Source organism: Myripristis murdjan, chromosome 14, assembly GCF_902150065.1.
Source record: "Myripristis murdjan chromosome 14, fMyrMur1.1, whole genome shotgun sequence".
NCBI lineage: Eukaryota > Metazoa > Chordata > Actinopteri > Holocentriformes > Holocentridae > Myripristis > Myripristis murdjan.
In genome coordinates, this window is record NC_043993.1 from 16,243,582 (window position 1) to 16,262,683 (window position 19,102).

The 19,102-nt window shown below is 42.4% G+C and overlaps 2 protein-coding genes across 3 annotated transcripts; both read left to right on the forward strand.

Moving 5' to 3' along the window:
• Window positions 1–413: 413 nt before the first annotated feature.
• On the forward strand, window positions 414–2,834 carry dynll2b (dynein, light chain, LC8-type 2b). Its single transcript, XM_030068562.1, has 3 exons — window positions 414–567; window positions 1,882–2,028; window positions 2,174–2,834. Exons 2-3 carry the CDS (start codon window positions 1,897–1,899, stop codon window positions 2,309–2,311), a joined length of 270 nt encoding a protein of 89 aa, XP_029924422.1. The 5' UTR covers window positions 414–567; window positions 1,882–1,896; the 3' UTR covers window positions 2,312–2,834.
• A 1,586-nt stretch (window positions 2,835–4,420) lies between these two features.
• Window positions 4,421–18,548, forward strand: heatr6 (HEAT repeat containing 6). 2 transcript variants are annotated; one of them, XM_030068372.1, is made up of 20 exons: window positions 4,421–4,716; window positions 5,289–5,396; window positions 6,087–6,227; window positions 6,334–6,449; window positions 6,719–6,833; window positions 6,930–7,031; window positions 7,152–7,298; window positions 7,397–7,668; window positions 8,361–8,535; window positions 11,625–11,831; window positions 12,709–12,808; window positions 12,927–13,330; window positions 13,450–13,572; window positions 13,799–13,885; window positions 14,786–14,920; window positions 15,021–15,143; window positions 15,617–15,741; window positions 16,083–16,179; window positions 16,437–16,641; window positions 16,806–18,548. In XM_030068372.1, exons 1-20 carry the CDS (start codon window positions 4,423–4,425, stop codon window positions 17,375–17,377), a joined length of 3,648 nt encoding a protein of 1,215 aa, XP_029924232.1. In that variant the 5' UTR covers window positions 4,421–4,422; the 3' UTR covers window positions 17,378–18,548. The 2 variants fall into 2 exon arrangements, with proteins under 2 accessions (XP_029924232.1, XP_029924233.1); XM_030068373.1 differs by having other exon boundaries at window positions 7,167–7,298.
• The last annotated feature ends 554 nt before the right edge of the window (window positions 18,549–19,102 follow it).

The window sequence follows — 19,102 nt, forward strand, 5'->3', positions numbered from 1 at the left end:
GAGGTTTTGTTGGTTGTGTTTTCTGTGGTCCACTGAAAACTATGCAGTGGTGGAATAACAACAACAATAAAATGGGACACAATCAAAGGAAACCAATGATGTTCATAGGCCTTGAAACACTAAAAACTCCTCCATCCACTGCCTTGTAATTTACTGCTGGATTTGTGTGCACATTGTACTAGAGTAACCACTGTAATGCTATCATACAACAGATATTAACAGTGTTTGCCTTGCGTCGTCTGTGGACTGTTAGCTGACAGCTTTTGAGTATTGGGATCAATATTATAGAATCAGCCTAATCACCTGGATCGATCAGGTGATTTGGAGGGGGTGGATGGCGAGGGGGTGCAACGGTGCATTCTGGGTGGAAATAAGATGCAGGCAATGGCCCGCTAGAGGAAAACGCCAGCAACCGGGTGGAGGCTCCGCATCAGCCAATGAGAGAGCCGATGCAGTGCAGTGGGCGGGGCAGAGGCGCACACGTAGCTTGTAGCAACATAAATGAGCGACGAGCCAAACGCTCAGCTACGCAAAACGCACCTACACGCAGAACTTCATTGATACACGGTAAGAGTCAATTGCATGATATTATAGGTACAGGTATTAGTGTTGAAACTGTATAGTATCAGCCGGCGACAGGAGATGGTTTCTGCTGTTGGTGTGCGGCGTTTTGGACCGAGCCTCGAGCCTGCTCAGTTTGTGCGCGGGTGTTATAAAGTTGAGTGTTCAGTGTCAGCGGGGTTTGGGGAAGTTCAGCTTTCTGGGGCTGCAGCGGCGGAGAGAGGGGCTCTGGTGCAGTGTGTTGCACCCACATGAGCACCCTGCGGCGTGCCTCTATCACTGTGTGTGTGTGTGTGTGTGTGTGTGTGTGTGTGTGTGTGTGTGTGTGTGTGTGTGTGTGTGTGTGTGTGTGTGGCAGCGTGCCTGGCTACTCATCCCAGCAAGTTGTCTTTCACTATGAGTGGGCAGGTGGCCACGACAGATAAGTCTTTATCTTTATGTGAAAACCACCTAGGTGGGTCACTGTCATTCAGTGTCAGTACTTCTGTCTGTCAGATGTGAACACGAATATTACCGAAGCAAAACCACTTGTGCAGCACTTTTCCGACCCCCTGCAAAGTTGTTCAATTTAAAGATTAAGTCCTGGCGCATGTCACCATTATCCTCTCTCCTTAGATTAGTTTTTATGTCACTGAGCTGATACGCAGCTGTGCTTGGCTCGAAGTGGACACAATAGGCAGCGAGATGCCTAAAATAATTGAAACCAAAGATGTGGTGCACCTCTACAGTTTCATCGACTTACTGCAGGCCTCCTCTGTGCCTGCGTCTCCTGCACCGCTGTTCCCAATGCAAACAGGGAATTGCTCTAACACTTGAGTTTTGATTTACACCTGCTAGATGTATTGGTCAGCCCACACTACTGCCTGTAAAAGTCACAGGGACCGTGTCACCTGGTTGTGACATGGTCCACTGCTTATTCAGCAATCCATTCAGCGTTTAAAATATATTCCCACACTCCGATTATGATCAATAGCCCTATTAAAATTATATGTATTTATCAAGTGTGCATGCATTTGCATTTACTTACATTTGTGACATGTTTGGGAATACAAGTCTGTAATCTGCTGTCAATCTGAAGTAAGGCATCAATGCAGCAGTCACTCCTGGCTGGACTGGGTCAGTCCAAGATAGCAGCACTCCAGTCAACTGCCTTGAACTGATTTCTTTTAAGAATTTTTTTTGAGACAGCTGAACATAAAACCACATGTGAGCGTTTCCGTATTATAGCCTAATATTAAATTACCAAGTTGTTTTAACTTATTTTGTGCAACAACTGATGTTGGACTATGTTGTTGGATGTTTTTCCCCCCATCTCTTCAGAAGTCCAGAGGAACCATGACTGACAAGAAGGCAGTGATAAAGAATGCAGACATGTCTGAGGACATGCAGCAGGATGCGGTGGACTGTGCCACGCAGGCTATGGAGAAGTACAACATTGAAAAGGACATTGCTGCCTTTATCAAAAAGGTATGTACATCAATATGAAGTGTGCATGATACGCAGGGTAAGGTTTGTTGTATAGAAACCAATAAGGATACAAGTGTCATCACATCATGCAGTGGTATTGCCCTTCTATGTCTATCAAGCTCATTTACTGCCATTGCCCTTGCAGGAGTTTGACAAGAAGTACAATCCTACATGGCATTGCATTGTGGGAAGGAACTTCGGCAGCTATGTGACACATGAGACGAAGCATTTCATTTACTTCTACCTTGGCCAAGTGGCCATTCTACTCTTCAAGTCAGGCTGAAACCCAGACATGACCTCTTAGCCCTACTTTTAATTCAGCCCTGAACACCCATGCCATACATTTCCCCCTTTTTCCTTCAAATCTACCTATTTCCTGCTTCCTTTTTTCAGTCTCTGTAATTTTGGCCACCCTCCACACTACCACCAACAGAGGAAGGAGCTGTGCTCTTGTCTGGACTGTGATGTACCAGTGGCTTGGACCATTCTTGGAAACACCCACTCACACATACAAAACACAAACAATACACATGCCAACATTGGCTCAGTACCATCACATCTTTCGCGCGGATTGACTCATGCTTTCCAGACATGATTATATGGCTGTGCTTGGATGCATAGACCTTGTACATTATTTCATATGTATACGTTGTATAGTAACTTGTTTTTCATGGTAACTTAATATTATAAGCAACAGGAGACTTTTGTTGAAAAAACTTTAATTTTCTGTGTTTACTGAGATTCTGTAAAAATGCTTTGACTGTTGCTTACACTGAATAAAGAATGAATATATGCTAAGCGTTAAAGGTTTCATACTTGCTTAATCCAACAGTCTTGTTTCCATGTAAGTTATAAATACATTATTATTTACTGATTATGAATGCAATTTAAATATTGTTAATGTGGTCTTGAAGAAGATTGGTGAGAGATAAGAATCACCAAAATCTGGCATTTGGTGTCACAAAATGGGACAGAAACTCTTTCTTTTATGCACTTTGGGTGTTTGATCTCTCTAAATGAACTAAACAAACAGGTTTGTTGGTAGTTTCAATCATTTTGCCCTCTCCTGCACCAAAAAAAAAAAAAAAGGGGTGGGGGGGTGTTACCACTCGATAGAACGTTTAATGCATTCACTTCCACATTATTTGACGGTACTGCTGATACAAGCTTCAGTGGTGTGTGTGTACTGAATTGGCTCAGACTGGGCTCTTCTGTCAATGGAGATACATCTTAAAGTTGTTAGCATTTCTGCCATTAGGCATGTAGTCCAGTAGTCCTGTGGTAACTATTAATAGGATTTACAAGAAATGACAAGTCTGCCACAGAGCATTACTACCTATACAACAGTTTCTGTTGAACAAATATACTAGTATCACTTTTTTTTTTTTTTTTTTTTTTTTTGTCCAGTTATATTTGGGAAGGAGTCATTCATAGCTATCTGGCAGTTTGCCCTGCAATGGCAATTCGGTGCAATATGAATACCCTATGATTTCCATATCAGGAAGTTAAAGGCAAATTAAACAATATGCATTTTTAAACATGACCCTATTCTAATGAAATTATTTCAAACTTGATTCATGAGACACGCCAACACATCTCACACTATGATGGTCAGTTTCACTTGACTTTCTAGTCTAATAATGCCACTTGACTAACCTAATTTTTTGCCACTGCACAAACAGCTATCAAAGAAGTAAAAAAAAAAAAAAAAAAAAGTTTATTGATAGCCTCCTTGTTTTGTCAAAGAATCAAATGCTTGCCAGTGTTGGCTGCTTGCGATATGCTGCCAAGTTCAACAAGCTCTAGTGAATCAACCTTTTGTCCCACAGCTGCCACCAGTAGAAGCTGGTACCGGTGCTGTACCATATCAACTGATGCTCGGTGAAGTGTCATAATGAAAATGAGGTGAATGATGCAATCTCAAAACACTGAGTAAATTGGAGAGAATTAAGCCTCAATGCTCCTGTTGGTGCACAGTATTTGCATACATACTCAGGGATTGACTGAAAATGATGAAGGTTGGAATTCGGGGGGATCTATTATTATTTTTGCCCAGAGGCCCCCACAGCACAAACGCCGCCCTTGTTGAAGAAGTGGAGTTTGCATTGTCCGATCACCAATATATATGTTTGCATTTACCTGCAGACAGCAGTGCGCCAAACGACTACAACATATTTTAACAATCATTAAGGGGATGTCTCTCACAGTCAAATAGGGTTTAACTAGTTTATTGTTAGAAATGTACAATGTTAGTCTCTGATCAACTTTCGTAGTTGTACCTAGGGGGCGGTAATGCATGTGAAAGCGGGATGCCAACCAAAATAAGAAGACGACCGGAAGAGGAAGAGGAGGAAGAAGAAATAAAAAAAACATATTTCCGTTCATTTTCAGAAGATGGCGGCTAGAACAGGGATGCCACCACCGGCTTCTGGCCAGTCATGTGCCCCTGTGTTTCCCCCTGTACCTTTGTCCGCAGATGCTGCCCCGTTCACTCCGCTTGGCACGGAGGGTTGGCAGTTCAACTCCCAGTCGGACGCCGAGAGGCAGTTTGCCCGGTGCGCCTCAAAGCTCAGATCCCTGCGAGGAGACTCGGCACAGCTCAGAGAGGAGCTCAACCTGCTGTTCGACCAGCTCATGTCTGAGAACTACAACAAAACCATGAATCCCAGCATCAACATCCGGCCTGAGGTAATCGACATAAGCCTTTTGCTGTCATAGTGGCGTTTTCCTCCCAACTTGGTGAGACAGTGAGGTGACAGTTAACCAACTTATTTACTTTTGTACAGTGGTCCGGGTGGATACTCTTCTCTGATTGGCTGGCAACTGTACGTTAAAACCAAGCGTTGCACAGGTTGCAGGTTTAATCACCATTCTACCCAACGTGGTGTTACCATGGCAACATTAAAAAGCACAGCTGTCAACGCCCCGGCAAGCACAGCTGAGTTATCGACATAATCAACTAACGCTCCAGTGGCGTTTTTTTTTTTTTTTTTTTAATACTGTTTTTCACCTTTCCTTTAAGTTCTTGGCATATAACCATGGTATCACCGGGATAATTAATGAGTAGGTGTGCGTTAAACGGATTTAAGGCTGTATACAATGTGACGGTTGATTTAAATGTCATATCATCATTTCTCCACGCTAGCATGAGCATCAAGGGTCTATTGACTTTCACGGAGTCAACCAGTGTACGTTGATGTTTGTGGTGGCCATGTTTTGTTTGTTCCTGTACTCAGACTTTTTTTTCCCATTTGTTTCAGGATGTTTGTGTTCTGCTAAAACATGCGAGCTGTCTTGTGCCGCTGAGTCAAGAGCATTTAGTCATCAAACTCTGTCAGCTGGTGCACCATCTCCTCAACCAGTTAAAGGTAAAAATAAATAAATAAATAAATAAAAAATACGCATACATTACAAATTACATGTACACAGTGCATATCAAGCAATCACCAATGCCTGTTTTTCCTCTCTTCCAGCGAGAATTAAAGGATTTCTGCCTCAAAATGATACACAAAAGCTTATCCATGCATTTATTTTCAGCAGGCTTGACTATTGTAATGGTGTCTTCACAGGCCTGAGTTAAAAAAAAAAAAAAACAACCAGGCAGCTGCAGCTCATTCAGAACAGTGCTGCCAGAGTCCTCACTGACACCATCAGATTAACCACTCTAGTCTAGTAAACAGCATGAACTGATGAAGCCACTTGGATAAGGGGCGAAATGTCTTCTAAGACATATAACTAAGTCCAGTATACCCGATTCAATTTCCTTGAGATACCACGTGGAGCAGGTCACACCAATTCTCAAATCACTGGACTGGCTTCCTTTGTGTCAAAGAATAGACTTTAACATCTTAAAACTTGTCCACAAAACACTAAATGGTCCTGGGCCTACATACATCTCTGATTTACTTGTACCTTATGAGGCATTCAGAGCCCTCAAGTCATCTGGGAGAGGTTTGCTCTGTGTTCCCAGAATCATAATCAAATTTGTGTGTATATGAATGGTGCTATATAAAAATAATCTTTTCGAATGATATCTGGTATTCTGTTTTAAACACCAGGTAATAATGGATGAGCAGACACTGGACGTACTGGTGACTTATACTGTCCAGGCACTGAGTGTGTGCAGCACGTGGACACACTCAGAAATCCTGCTGGCGCTCTCCACGATTGTGTATGGGAATGGACCTCAGTGCCACAAGGTAGGTCTTTGTGCTGTGAATGTGTGTTGCAGTATATGTGTTAACTGAATGTTACTACAATTATGTGAACAGGCCCAGTTTCCAGTGATGTTTTCCTTGTTTGCAGCATCTGAATGAGTTACTGGGTAAAGATGGAGTCCTGCTGCTGTATAGCTCTCCATCTCAGCCTGATATGGAGTTACGCCGCGTTACCCTTACCTGTATGGCCAACATCTGTCTCAGGTGGGTTTTAGCATCCTCATTAGTCAGTAGCCAAATGGGTATGTTTGTCGGTGTGTGATGTTTCTCTATCTTGAGGAGTTGCATCCTGAACCCATTCATTAGCCATATTTGTGTAGGGACTAGTATTACCTAAAGTGTCCATTACTTTGAAGTAATAAGTTAGTTAGGAGGATTATTGTTGCTTCTGTTGCAAAATGCAGTGTTTATCATGTTAATTCTTGGTCATAATGGTAGGTGTGTGTGTGTGGTGGGGATGTGTTTCCATTTAGGATTCCTGGTCAGCCACCTTTGGACGATCAGTACAGAATTGTATGTTTCCAAGTCTTCCTCAAAACACTGCAGGCTCCCAAACCCCCCAACACTGACGAGCTGTTCTACTGCATGGTAAGGACTAAGGCTGTATAGTAGTTAAAATTTTGGGGGAAAAATCACCTTCAGTCATGCAGTGTGTGACTCACTTCTCGTTTGTCCTCTGTCCAGGTGATCCAAGCAGCACTGAAGGGACTTCAGTGGTGTTTATCAAGTGGGAAGTGGAGATTTGGTGGAGGGGAAGAGCTTGGGTCTGTACTGGCCACAATAAAGGTGCAAAGTTATGGATTCTTGTTGTGGCGTATCATTTATCATTATGTTATTATTTTATGCATGGTTATGATGGTGTATGTCGTAGTGATAATTTAGAGACATTTATCATGCATTTCACAGAGGCTCATGTTCCAGGGAGCTCCAGGTGTGAGTGTGGAGTGGCCAGCCGTGCTCTACCCAGCTCCTCTTCCTCAGTATGAAGGTCTCTCTGCTCCAAAACCCCCTGAACCACCAAAGGAAGCTGCCACGACAAGCAAAGCATCAGGGGTAAGACAGGCATTTCTGTCCCTTGGTATCAATATTGGTGGCTTCCACCTAAAAATCAGCAGTTTGAAAAACAATGTGGGTGTAATGTCTGTCCTTAGAATAAAAAGAGGAAATCCCGAGGGAAGGGGAAGAAGACGGGCACAGAGGAGAATCGAGGGGATGAAAGAGAGGAAGATGAGAGAGAGGCAGGGCCTGCGCATCAGAGAGGAGGTGGTGGCGGTGGTGGAGGAGGAGGAAAAAGAGAGGGAGGTGGAAGTGAAGGAGAGTGCTGGTCTAAGCTCTCTGCTCCCTCTCTCTACCCCTCCTGGAAGCGAAGCAGTTCGGACTCTGAGTTTTCAGACCCAGAGGGTGGAGCACAGAGCAAACTGAGGTACGCTCCATCCCATTTATACATATTAGAGTCACCAGGGACATTGGTTTATCACTAGCATAATACATGCTGGGGTAAAGGCACATACTGTGTTGTAATTATGAGCACTTATGAATACAGCTTAACTGTATGTCTTTTTCTTTTTTTACTTATTTTGATTTTTTTGACAGATACTGCAGTTGTGATTGGAATTATGATTTTTGAATCACAAATTCATAGTTCATTTTCACATCATTAAAAAAATCATCATTAAAACATCATTAAAATGAATATGATGTGATTTTTGCTGGGTTCTATACTAAATTGTGAATTCAGTAAAATTTCTGCTGTCAGTGCTATCAAGAGCTTGCAATGGGAAATCTTTGGTTAGGTGAATATATACTTTCTTATGGAATATTTTTTTTTAAAAAATCCTATTACAAATTAAGGCTCAAAAGTATGTAAAAATTCAGATTTGTTAGTTAAAATATGATAAAATTCTGATGATATGTTCAGCCCCTCATACTGGTCCTGCTTGTGTAGCATGCTGAGTTACTTTAACCTCAGTAACTTGCATCAGTGTCCATACTGGCATTTTTAAAAAAAAACTGATAACAGTAGAAGTTACTGCTCTCTAGTAGAACTCCCTCAGTGTAAATGATGCAATAAGACAGATGACTTGGTGGTCATCACCTCAGTATTTTTTCCTCCAGACTTTACCAGGGTCGTGTGCGTCAGGGTGCACTCCACTGTCTACTGGCGGTAGTGAAAGGAGTAGAGAAGCGGACTCTATATGGCTACTGGTCTTCCTTTATCCCTGACTCTCCCATCGGAGGACCGCCACCTCTCACTCTCCTCACCATCATACTGAAGGACCCCTCGCCCAAGGTACAGCACTCACTCACAATGGCACAAATAGTAGAGCTGAGTTTGCTATTAAAATGTAAACTTCACTTCAAAGCATATTTAAAATCTTTTCTCATTCAGGGATGGCTCACTGAACACACACGTTCATTTTAACAACTCCCTGCTTCACACACTGACAGTTGCATTTGAAACCTAATCTGTCAACACTGGTTGCAGAAAATACTTTGGAGGAAGCACAGTACTTGCCACACTTGCTTTATTGGACAATGTGTGCTGCCCTATGTGTTTTCATATTTCTATAGTTATTTTTATTTTATATTTTAGGTGCCAGTTTCACACTTGCACCATTTGAATTCTCCTGTTTTTTTCTTCCAATACTAAAAGGTCTTGTTTGATATTTGACCTCTCCCATACAATCAATTTTTCACAGAGAAGCATTTAGTAAAAAAAAATAACATTTTATTTTTCAAACACAGATACAAAAAAGTGGTTTTATTTACAGTAGCCACCAACAGAGATACCCCACATGCCGCTACTAAGTTACTGTAGCCTAGGTCTATCTCTTTCTCTCTCTCCCAACAATTAACAATTATAAATCATAGTTTTTACTACATGATGGGTCAAGAAATTTGGTCAACACACGCCTTACTCGTTCCCCCTCGGTTTCATTGTCTGTTCTCACACCAGCGGCTGTGCTTGGTGGCTGGAAGCCCCTGTCAAACTGGAGAGCAGAATTTAAGCTTTGTTCGCTTACAGTTTCTTTGTGAACTTCACAGTAGTTATGCAGAACAAAACAGGCATAGATAACAAAAGGGAGGTCCTCCATGTTTATGTCCATCGACCTCCTCAAAGCCGCAAACCGTGCTTTCAAACGTCCCAATGCACCTTCGATCACCGTGCGTGCCTTGCAGAGCGATCGGCCAAAATGATGCTCCTGTGGGGTAACTCCGCCACTGGGGTATTCCTTCATAAGGTACGGCATCAGGGGATACGCTTGGTCACCCACAAGAAACACGGGGACAGCATCTTCGCCCTCCACCAGCTCTGTAGGGCAAGGAGGAATTACCCCGTTCTTCAGGTCACCACTCAGTTTCGAGTTGGTAAATATGCGCGCGTCGTGCATCCCACCCGGCCATTTGACAGTAACGTCCATGAAATTATACTTGTAGTCACACACCGCCTGTACGTTCAAAGAATGTCTGCCCTTTCTGTTGATATAGTGTGCAGGTTTAGTCGGGGGTTGTTTTACTTCGATGTGCGTGCAGTCAATCGCCCCCAAGCATTGTGGCAGTCCGTGTGTTTGGTAGAAGTTAGAGACGAGATCCTTCACCTCGGCCTCCGTGTTCGGTGTTTTGATGTAGTCTGGACCCAGAAAGACGGTGATGGCCTTGCAGACTTGTCGGACGATGACCGAAACAACTTGTCGCGATAGTCCAAATGCATTGGCGGTTTTCCGGAGTTTTCCCTCGTCGCTCAGATAATACACGGTGCACGCTACCTTTGTGAGCACATCCACGGGCGACCTCATTTGCGTCTTTACTCCTTCCACATGCGGACGCAGCCGTTCGCTGAGGTTGACCAGGGCCGATCTGGACATCCGAAAGTTTTCTCGCCACTCCTCAGGAGCCACAACCTCACTAATAAAATTATCCCACCAGGCACTGGTTCTTCCCGGCCTCACCCAAAACCGGCGCTCTATGTAGGGCTGGTAACGCCGCTGGACACGGGGATTGTCGCAAATCGCTCGAACAATAGCTTGTCTCCTGCGCATGTAGGCAATAGTAGCATTATAAAATGCAGAATTTAACTGCACAACAGCTGCGACCATAGACAATAAGGCTAGCAACGCCTGCAAATCGTTATCCATGTTGAATGAACAACTGCTATTAAGGACTGGCACTGTTTGTTTTCTTCCGGTAAGTGGTCACGTGATGAACGACACCTCATGATTAAGAAGACCCAATCACGAGGCGAACATGTGTGTCTGCGTCCAAATTTTAAAACGCCTCATATGCAACCCCGGAGTATTCAAAAGGCAAAACAATGCCACAAAAATGTCATGTCGACTCCGACTTTGTCAGCATCCATTACATCCACAGCCTGTCCGGACTCCTAACCATCCAACAAAGAAACATCATCCTCTCACAGACATACACACAGAGCAGTCTACAGCCCAGCACTGACACAGTTAATCCAAGAAGCACAGTGGGCTACAGGAGCCCCCTCTCCACAATCCTGCAAAATAAACCATCATAATTATTGACTTTATGATTAGCTGCTTTACTCTATTCATCTTACAGAAATTGAATGGGAGTAGAACGGACAGTGTTTGCCATGGTCATTCGACTAGTTAAAAAGAAAATGGTGATTGTTGTTAGTTTTGATGGTGGCCTGTAAAATTCATTCAGTCTTCCATAAAGTCTGTAAAATCCTCAGTTCCCCTCTAGCAGCAAGGCAGTAGAGACAGTGCACAAAAAGACACATGCATCATACTGCTCGCTTAGTTGTTACTGCAAAACATTGCCTTGATCCACAACTCTCTGGAAGTCTGTTTATATCGAACTTAGCCTTTTACAACCCTCATCTTTTATGTCACTAAAGTTACCTTATCTTGCAATGGCAATGTTTCAAATAAAAATGACCGTCGCTGGCGATCCTGCTATGTTGATTTGAATGTGAATGTCTGTTCTAATTCCATTCTGTTTTTATGATTCAAACTTATATTAATGCTAGAAGTAAATGTATCAGATGTTTTGCATTTTAAAACAAATGTATTAGTGTGAATGTGGCCTAAAACAACAGTGTTGTTTTGATCATCGTGTTCATTGAAAATTTAATTTCAGTATCTATGGTTATATTCCACCAGCTCTGTAATGCTCAGTGATGGTTTGGTTTGATTTGATTTGAATCACGACGTGTTCCATCTATCTAGATAGATTAAAGTAATTCAGTTGTTTAGTTTTCACATTTTTTACATTTCAGGAAAAAAACTTCCTACATCATTGTATGTTTATGTGCAGCACAGGACAATATCTACATGCACAACAGGTGTACTTTAATATTGTTATGCATTTGTGTCTGCAACATCTGCCTCCTCTGTTTCCCTCCAGGTGCGTGCATGTGCGCTTCAGGTGCTGTCGGCCATGCTGGATGGCTCCCGTCAGTTCCTGGGCGTAGCTGAAGACACGGCGTCTCCTCGCACATCTTTCACCCCTTTCTCCTTCTCCTTGGCGACTGCCATCAGAGAGCTGCACCGCGCTCTCAGCCTGGCTTTGCTGGCAGAGACCTCTGCACACACACTCACACAGGTCATAAAGGTATGAGAATACACACTCTATAAACACATTTTATTTACAGGTTTGACATCAAGGATAGCACTGGCCTGTGTCCACTTGTAGTTGTGCGCAGTGGTAGCAGAGTTTTCTCTGTTCTTCCCCACTGCCTGAATATAGAGAGCTCTTTAAAAATACCCTTATTGTATTTTTTTGTCCTCTGTTATTTCAAAGGTGGTAGTTAAATCTTATTTACAATGTACCGGCACCTAGCCAGTGAGCATTAACCAGTTTCTGCCCCTTGACCACTACCTTGATCCTTGATTAACCATTGATCATGCAACTTAATCACAGTTTTGTATGAAATGGCCGTGTAATGATTTATTCATTGCATTCAATTAAAAATTCTGCTAAGTCAAGTTAATTGATGTGCTAAAGGAAATAAAGGGAATTATTTACTTATTTGCTTTATGTTAATTTTTGAATCGATTCATTCACTGTTCCTTTAAAAAATGGATACTAAAAACTGCAACTTTATTGTTGTCTGACTTATTTATTTTTTACATTTGAAGAAAAATAATTATCTTACACTACTGAACATGTTTATTTGTGAATGAGCAATATTGTCTAAAAATACTGAATTGAATTGTTGCCTCAAATTGCTTTTGACTCAAATTTAGTCACTCCAAAAAAAGCAAACATTTTTCTTTAACTGAATCACCTACAAGTGAATAATGATTCAAACTGAATGAGAAAGACCCAGACACATCTACACTTGAACATAATTGAAAACAAGGCTCCCGAATGTCAGACTCTCCGAGAACAAGAAAAACTCTACAGATAAACAACATTCTAGATGGCCCTCAACTCGGGCAAGCAAGTGAGATGTCCTTACTGTATATCTACATGTGTTGTGTTCCAGTGTCTGGCTTACCTGGTGGCCAATGTACCATATCACCGCCTGAGACCCGGTCTGCTCAGTCCGCTCTGGAAACAGATGCGTCCTTACGTGCGCCACAGAGGTCGGTGTTTTATCTTTGCCAGTGAAAAGATAGAATTGTACAATAACTGCACACACAACTTTTACAGTTCCAGTTTGTAAAATGGGTGTCTTTCCCCACTGCTGTTCTTTGTCTTCAGACGTGAATGTGCGTGTGTCCGTCCTGACACTTTTCGGGGCTCTGGTAACCACACAGGCCCCTCTTCCTGAGGTGCAGCTCCTCCTTAGACAGCCAGAGGGTGGAGGTGGCAGGGCCGGCTCCTTCACACCACAGGACTCTGCGCTCAGCTGGAGGCAAAGAGACGGAGTGTCCTCACCCTCTCGCACGCCAGACACACACTCCCAGCACAACTCGCATACGCCCACACACACATATTCACCCCATGTTCCTCACACACCAGCAGAAGCGGAGACTGGGCCACCCTGGCTACTGCAGCTGTGTGTTGCACTGGTGACTCAACCCAGAGAGGACCAATCAGACAGCGAGGGGACAGGACAAGGAGGAGCCTTAGAGCCCTCCCCTGTCCGGCTTGAGGCTCTGCAGGTGAGTGATAATCAGTTAGACACAAAATTTAAAATAATTAAAAAAGGATGTCTTCAAATACAGATCTTCAAAGACTAGAGCTGCTTTTATTAATTGTTTGTCTATTGTGTGTGTTTTAGGTTCTAGCTCACTTGGTACGCGGCTACTTCTCTCTAGCCCAAGCATGTCTGTGTGAAATTGGACAGATGTGTGCCCGCTGCCTTGGTGAGACGGACCCCTCTATACAACTCCATGGAGCTAAGGTAAAGCCTTCTAGTCTGTCACGTCCCCAGCTCGAAATGCATTTGTTTTTGGAAAGGGTGCTTTCCTATGTATTTTTTGTCCCTAAAAAGCCAAGCGCAAATGATACACCATGTCATTGTATCTATCAAAGGCTAATTCTGTGTACTGACATCTGCAAATGATACATACTACTTTTAATCCAAATATGTATGCCTCTTCTATCTTTGTCTATCCCTTTTCCATCAGTTGCTGGAGGAGTTGGGGACAGGAATAATCCAGCAATACCGAGCAGAGAGCAGCATTCCTGAGAGCTCCAGGATCCCAATGAGTCAGGTAGGTTTTTTCTATACTGTGTGTATATATGCAACGTGAGGATGAACCAGTGTTAATTTACTCAGAGGAAGTTAAATATCTAAGGTTTGTATGACCAAAACTTAAATTATTATACAGGAAGAGGCCAATTGATCCTTCTTATTAAATAGGCCTGTGCATTCTTAGAGGCTAAATGCTTATCAAACAGAGATGTTTAAAATCAGCTCTGGCATGACAAGACAAGGCCACAGAAACAGCAAACAACCACAGGATTTTACAGGTTAAGTTAAATTAAATGCAATGCAGGGGAAGTGTTAATCAACAAAAAGCATTGCTAAATTGACAAAATAGTGTATAGTACAAAATCATATGCATATATAAATGTGTAGAGATGTGATCTGAATTTTTGCTGTGTAATCAATACAGCAACAATATCTTTGAGCAGGTCACTGACTTGTTATAATTTTTTAAAATTTGACCTGCTACAGTGTGGTTTCAGTACAGCGCCATAAACAGCAATGCAGAGTTTAATCAACATAAAAATCACATGGTAATCAACAGCAGAAATTGAAAACAACAGAAATGGAACAGAAATTTCAGTGTTAGCATAATAACATCATTTGTATTATATAGACAAGATACTGACATGGGAGTTGCACCCTATAGTACAATGTGTAATGTGAAAATGCATTTCCACAAAACAGTATGAGAGATTTAACACCTAAAGGAATGGACATGGTCGTGTCATCGATGCTGCTTTAAAAACACAAACAAGAAATCTAAATTCAAAGGTAAAGGTTTGATTAGAGCAGATCTTGCCAGGCTGTGGCATGGTATAAAATGAATACATGCCCACAGGTTTGAATAACTGAAATACAAACTTGTTTTTGATTGCATACTGTATATGTGTGAACAATGTAGGTGGTGCAGTTTTGGTCCGAAGTGTTGAGTGGGCCGCTGAATGGAGCCCTGCAAAATGAGCAGCATCCCACACTGCAGACGAGCGCCTGTGATACTCTCTCCACCATACTGCCACAGGCCTTTGCACAGCTTCCTGTGAGTCCTCCTTTGGATTTGACACTTTGTGTCTCAGCACAGCGAATATTAAATATTGTTTGAATTGAACATATAATTGTACCTTTTTTTTTTTTTTAAGGACAAGAGCCAGATGATGTGTATCACTGTGCTCCTGGGGCTGACCTACAGTGAAAACTATCTGGTGAAGACTGCAGCGGTCAGAGCCCTGGGAGTTTACATCTTGTTTCCCTGTCTGAGAGAGGTAGGGACTACAGCGTCTGTGACTCACCTCCTTCTCACTCTTTACCTCCGGGTTGTACGGTTTAAAAAAGGTCTGGAAAGAATAGACAGTGAATTGGACAATATCTAGACTTGACTAGTTTTGGAACTGTATAACAAAAAAAGTTTTAGACTTAGACTTAGACTGGGATTTTAGATTTAGGATATGTAATGATTTGGGATTTGTTGCTGAGTCCCAAAACATACATGAGAAGACATTCTCTATTGTATATCCACTGCCATATCACATACTTTAGCAGTAATCTTCAACCATAGAATTATATGACCTCCTTTACAGTTACATTGTAAACCAATTATAAGGATACTGAATACCAACCAAAGTCTTCAAATCTTGTCAAGGTCTGGAAAAATAACAGAAATTTTGGCATTGGAAATGTGTAGGTGCCCTGAGGATCTGGTTTACAGGATGTTTATTGAGTCATTTTCTTTTTTCAGGATGTTATGTTTGTGGCTGATACAGCAAACACCATCCTCGCCGCCCTAGATGATCGATCTCCAAACGTCCGTGCCAAGGCAGCCTGGTCCCTTGGCAATCTCACAGATACACTGATTGTCAACATGTAAGGAAATGCTAAATTATGATGAAAATGGAAGCATGGATCAAATTTTCTCCATTTTAAAAACAGGAAAGAATGACTAATTTCAAAGACAGTTCTTAGTTTGAAACACACTGTATGTGATATTTTTTGTAATCAGAGGAGAGGGTAAGATAGGAAAGAAATTCTAAGAGTTTTCATAAATGATTTTGATGCAGCTGGTGAGATTGGGTGAGAAACCTGACAAATGGGTATTTTGTCATTTCATGCATGGGTTCTAAACAAGCATACACAACAGATAAATGTACAAATTGTTTTTTGAATTCTTCTTTAATTTCTCTCTTGGTTATCTTTGTCTTTTTCAGGGAGAGTGTAGGTGTGGACTTCCAGGAGGAACTATCAGACATGTTGATACTGAAGATGTTACAGGCTGCCACCCGAGGCTCAGCTGACAAGGACAGGGTGAGAGCACCCAAACATTTATGCACAAGTGTTTAGAGCCCTTGAGGTTTGGCATATGTGCACCGGCCATTGGCAGGTGGACAAAATGCTCCTCTGATTTTGTCTGATGTTTGAACGCATGTACAAAATCATATTACAGTATTGATTCACAAATCTCTGTCTTGTGATAACATAATTTCCTTGTCCTTCTTGATTGGGTACCTCTTCTTGATTGGTTACATCTTGGTTTTTCGCCCTCTTTCCTTTCCTTTCCCCAGGTGAAGTGTAATGCAGTGCGAGCGCTGGGGAACCTGCTTCATTTCCTGCGTCACAGTCAGCTGACCCGCTCTGTGTTCCAGCGTCCGCTGGAAGATGCAGTCCGTGCTTTGGTACAAACTGTCCAATCAGAGGCCACAATGAAGGTGCGATGGAATGCCTGTTATGCCTTGGGAAACGCCTTCAGAAATCCTGCCTTGCCGCTCGGTAAATGTGCACACACACTTCTCACCATAGAATTAGACTGGGTAGAAAAGACACTTCCTGTGACCTAAATCTACTTTAGCAGCCACAGCAAGCTTAATAAAACCCTGCCAAGAAGTTTTGTTACCTTTAAGTGATTCCTTTTCTCTTCCTTTCTCTCTCCAAAGAGTCGGCTCCATGGTCTTGTGATGCCTTCTCCGCTCTCTGCTCTGTGGTCACTTCCTGCAAGAACTTTAAGGTGCGGATCAAATCTGCTGCTGCCCTCTCTGTTCCCGCCCACCGAGGTTGCTATGGAGACCTTGAGCGATTCAGGTGTGTGTGGCGCTCCCTGGCTACAGCACTTGAGAACAGCGAAGACACAAATGACTTTTTAGAGTACCGCTACTGTGCTAGCCTGCGACACACGCTCTCACAAGCACTCTTACACCTGCTCAGTGTCAGCCAGTCAGGAGACATGCCAGCCCTCGGTGCATCACTGGCTGGAGAGGAGGGGACGGGCATCAAGGAACATCTGATCAAATACCTTAGAGAAGAAGAGGCAGGAGACGGGGCAGAGGGAGCGAAAGATGGTGAGAGGGACAGTGTGAACCTCCAGCAAAGAATCGGAGGTCTGCAGCAAACCCTAAATAGACTGAAGGGGTTGAAAGTGGAGGGGGAGGGAAAACAAGATGAGGAGAACGGTAAAGAGGTAGTGGTTGTATTCCTGGAGGATTTGCTTAAGAGCTGTGAAGAGCCATGATGAGCTGAAAGTCACACCCCTGTTTTTTTTTATCATGGTTGTCTAAAACAAAGCCCGTCCAAAATTGTGAGGGCCAGTCACTCAGGCCAGGACCGATCAGAGCAGGCAGGACAACCACAAGATGAACATCCAGACACAGACCAGCCAAGTGGCACTATAGTTCACAAGTCTAGGAAAACCATGTCCTTGTTTTTATTAACACAACATGTACTTCCAGCACGCCAAGAGCATTGGAGTGACATATTACACACACCAATGGAAACTATGTATCTTTCAAAATATGAGGCTTTACTGATGTCTCAACTTTTGTTTTCTTTCTTTCTTGTTTTCTTTCTTTCTTGTTATAACTGAAAGCTGCCTCAAAAAGTCACCCTCCCACCCCCTTCATATTACACATTAGCTCGTCTGCTGCTGGACCTTAACTAACTCAGAAGTGCCCTCACGGCGTTACAGTGGTACCAATGGGGGAAAAAATTAAAACAGATGACTCATGTCTACTCATATCTAATTTTCACAATGTTGATATAATATCAGTATAATTCCCTACACAGAATCGCATGTTTTTCACCCAGGACCTTGTTGTAAACATGCAAAATTATATATTTTTTCATGAAATATCAACAACATGAACTTGATGAGAACAGTTGACTCACTCACTAACCAGAATTGCTTTGTTTTGCCAAGTGCAGGTGTGCAAGGTGTCTGACCTGCTTTTTTGATGCTGCCACTTTACTGGACAGATCCAGTAACAAAACTCCACTACAGTGCAGACAAGATGTATTGTTTGACAAAAATTAACATGTTGCATGTATTTATTTGTGGTAGTTATGCCAGCACTGGCATAGTCTCAACATACAGTAAATCTTGGATGTCATTTTACAGCAGTTATAGCAAGTGGTATATAATAGATGCATTATTATAAGGATAAAACTGGGAAAATACTACCTATTAATGCCTTTCTAAAATCATGACAATTAAATTTGTGTTGGTTGTTTGCCTTATAACTGAAAGGTCACAGTTTGCTGGCCTCACTGCAGGTAATGGAAGTACAAGGTTGATGTACACCACAAGATAAAAGATGGCAGATGTGCAGGTCTATAGATCACCTTGTTGTGCTCTACTCACTGTTATAAACTGTAATTTACTGCAATAAATTTTTTAATCATTTCATCTTTGGTGGTCCATTTTCAGTCATATTCAAATGATTTCTGTGTAGATCCAGGGCCAAAAGAATCCATCTGCCCCTTCAAGTTACAACAAAATGTCATCAGTCAGCTTGCGTGCCAGTTTCAAACCTGTAAATCAAATCATAATGGCAGGTATCTTAAATTAAAGGTGTATACCTGTCTTAGGACTCTCTGGCGTTTTCTAAACTGTTAACTGGACTTCCTTTGTTCCATTGTATTGTGGGAACTGGCATGTTTGCTTGTCACTAAGATAACTGGGACAATTTTTTTATCCACTTAGGAAAATAAACCAAAGGTCAAGATCAAGGTGGGACATCGAGTTTGTCGTATACCAGAGGCCCCCAACTAACATGTAGTGCTGGGTGCACCTCTAGTCTTAGCCAAGTTTACTCAGTTCCTTCTTAAGTGCTATCCATTTAACTCCAACTGGTGGACTGTTATTTTCTTCTTTAGGTCAAGTTATAATTGCCCATCATTATTTTGAGAATAAAAGACCACTTGACTAATGTGTATTTGGCTAAGCGGTAAGGCATAAACT

What these genes read in the sequence shown, in the direction of transcription:
- dynll2b (XM_030068562.1), top strand. Translation starts at nt 1,897, where the DNA reads ATGACTGACAAGAAGGCAGTGATAAAGAATGCAGACATGTCTGAGGAC. An exon ending in TTGCTGCCTTTATCAAAAAG is followed by an intron (nt 2,029 to 2,173) that starts GTATGTACATCA and finishes TTGCCCTTGCAG; the next exon opens with GAGTTTGACAAGAAGTACAA.
- heatr6 (XM_030068372.1), top strand. Translation starts at nt 4,423, where the DNA reads ATGGCGGCTAGAACAGGGATGCCACCACCGGCTTCTGGCCAGTCATGT. An exon ending in TACAACTCCATGGAGCTAAG is followed by an intron (nt 13,573 to 13,798) that starts GTAAAGCCTTCT and finishes CTTTTCCATCAG; the next exon opens with TTGCTGGAGGAGTTGGGGAC. An exon ending in TGTTTCCCTGTCTGAGAGAG is followed by an intron (nt 15,144 to 15,616) that starts GTAGGGACTACA and finishes TTCTTTTTTCAG; the next exon opens with GATGTTATGTTTGTGGCTGA.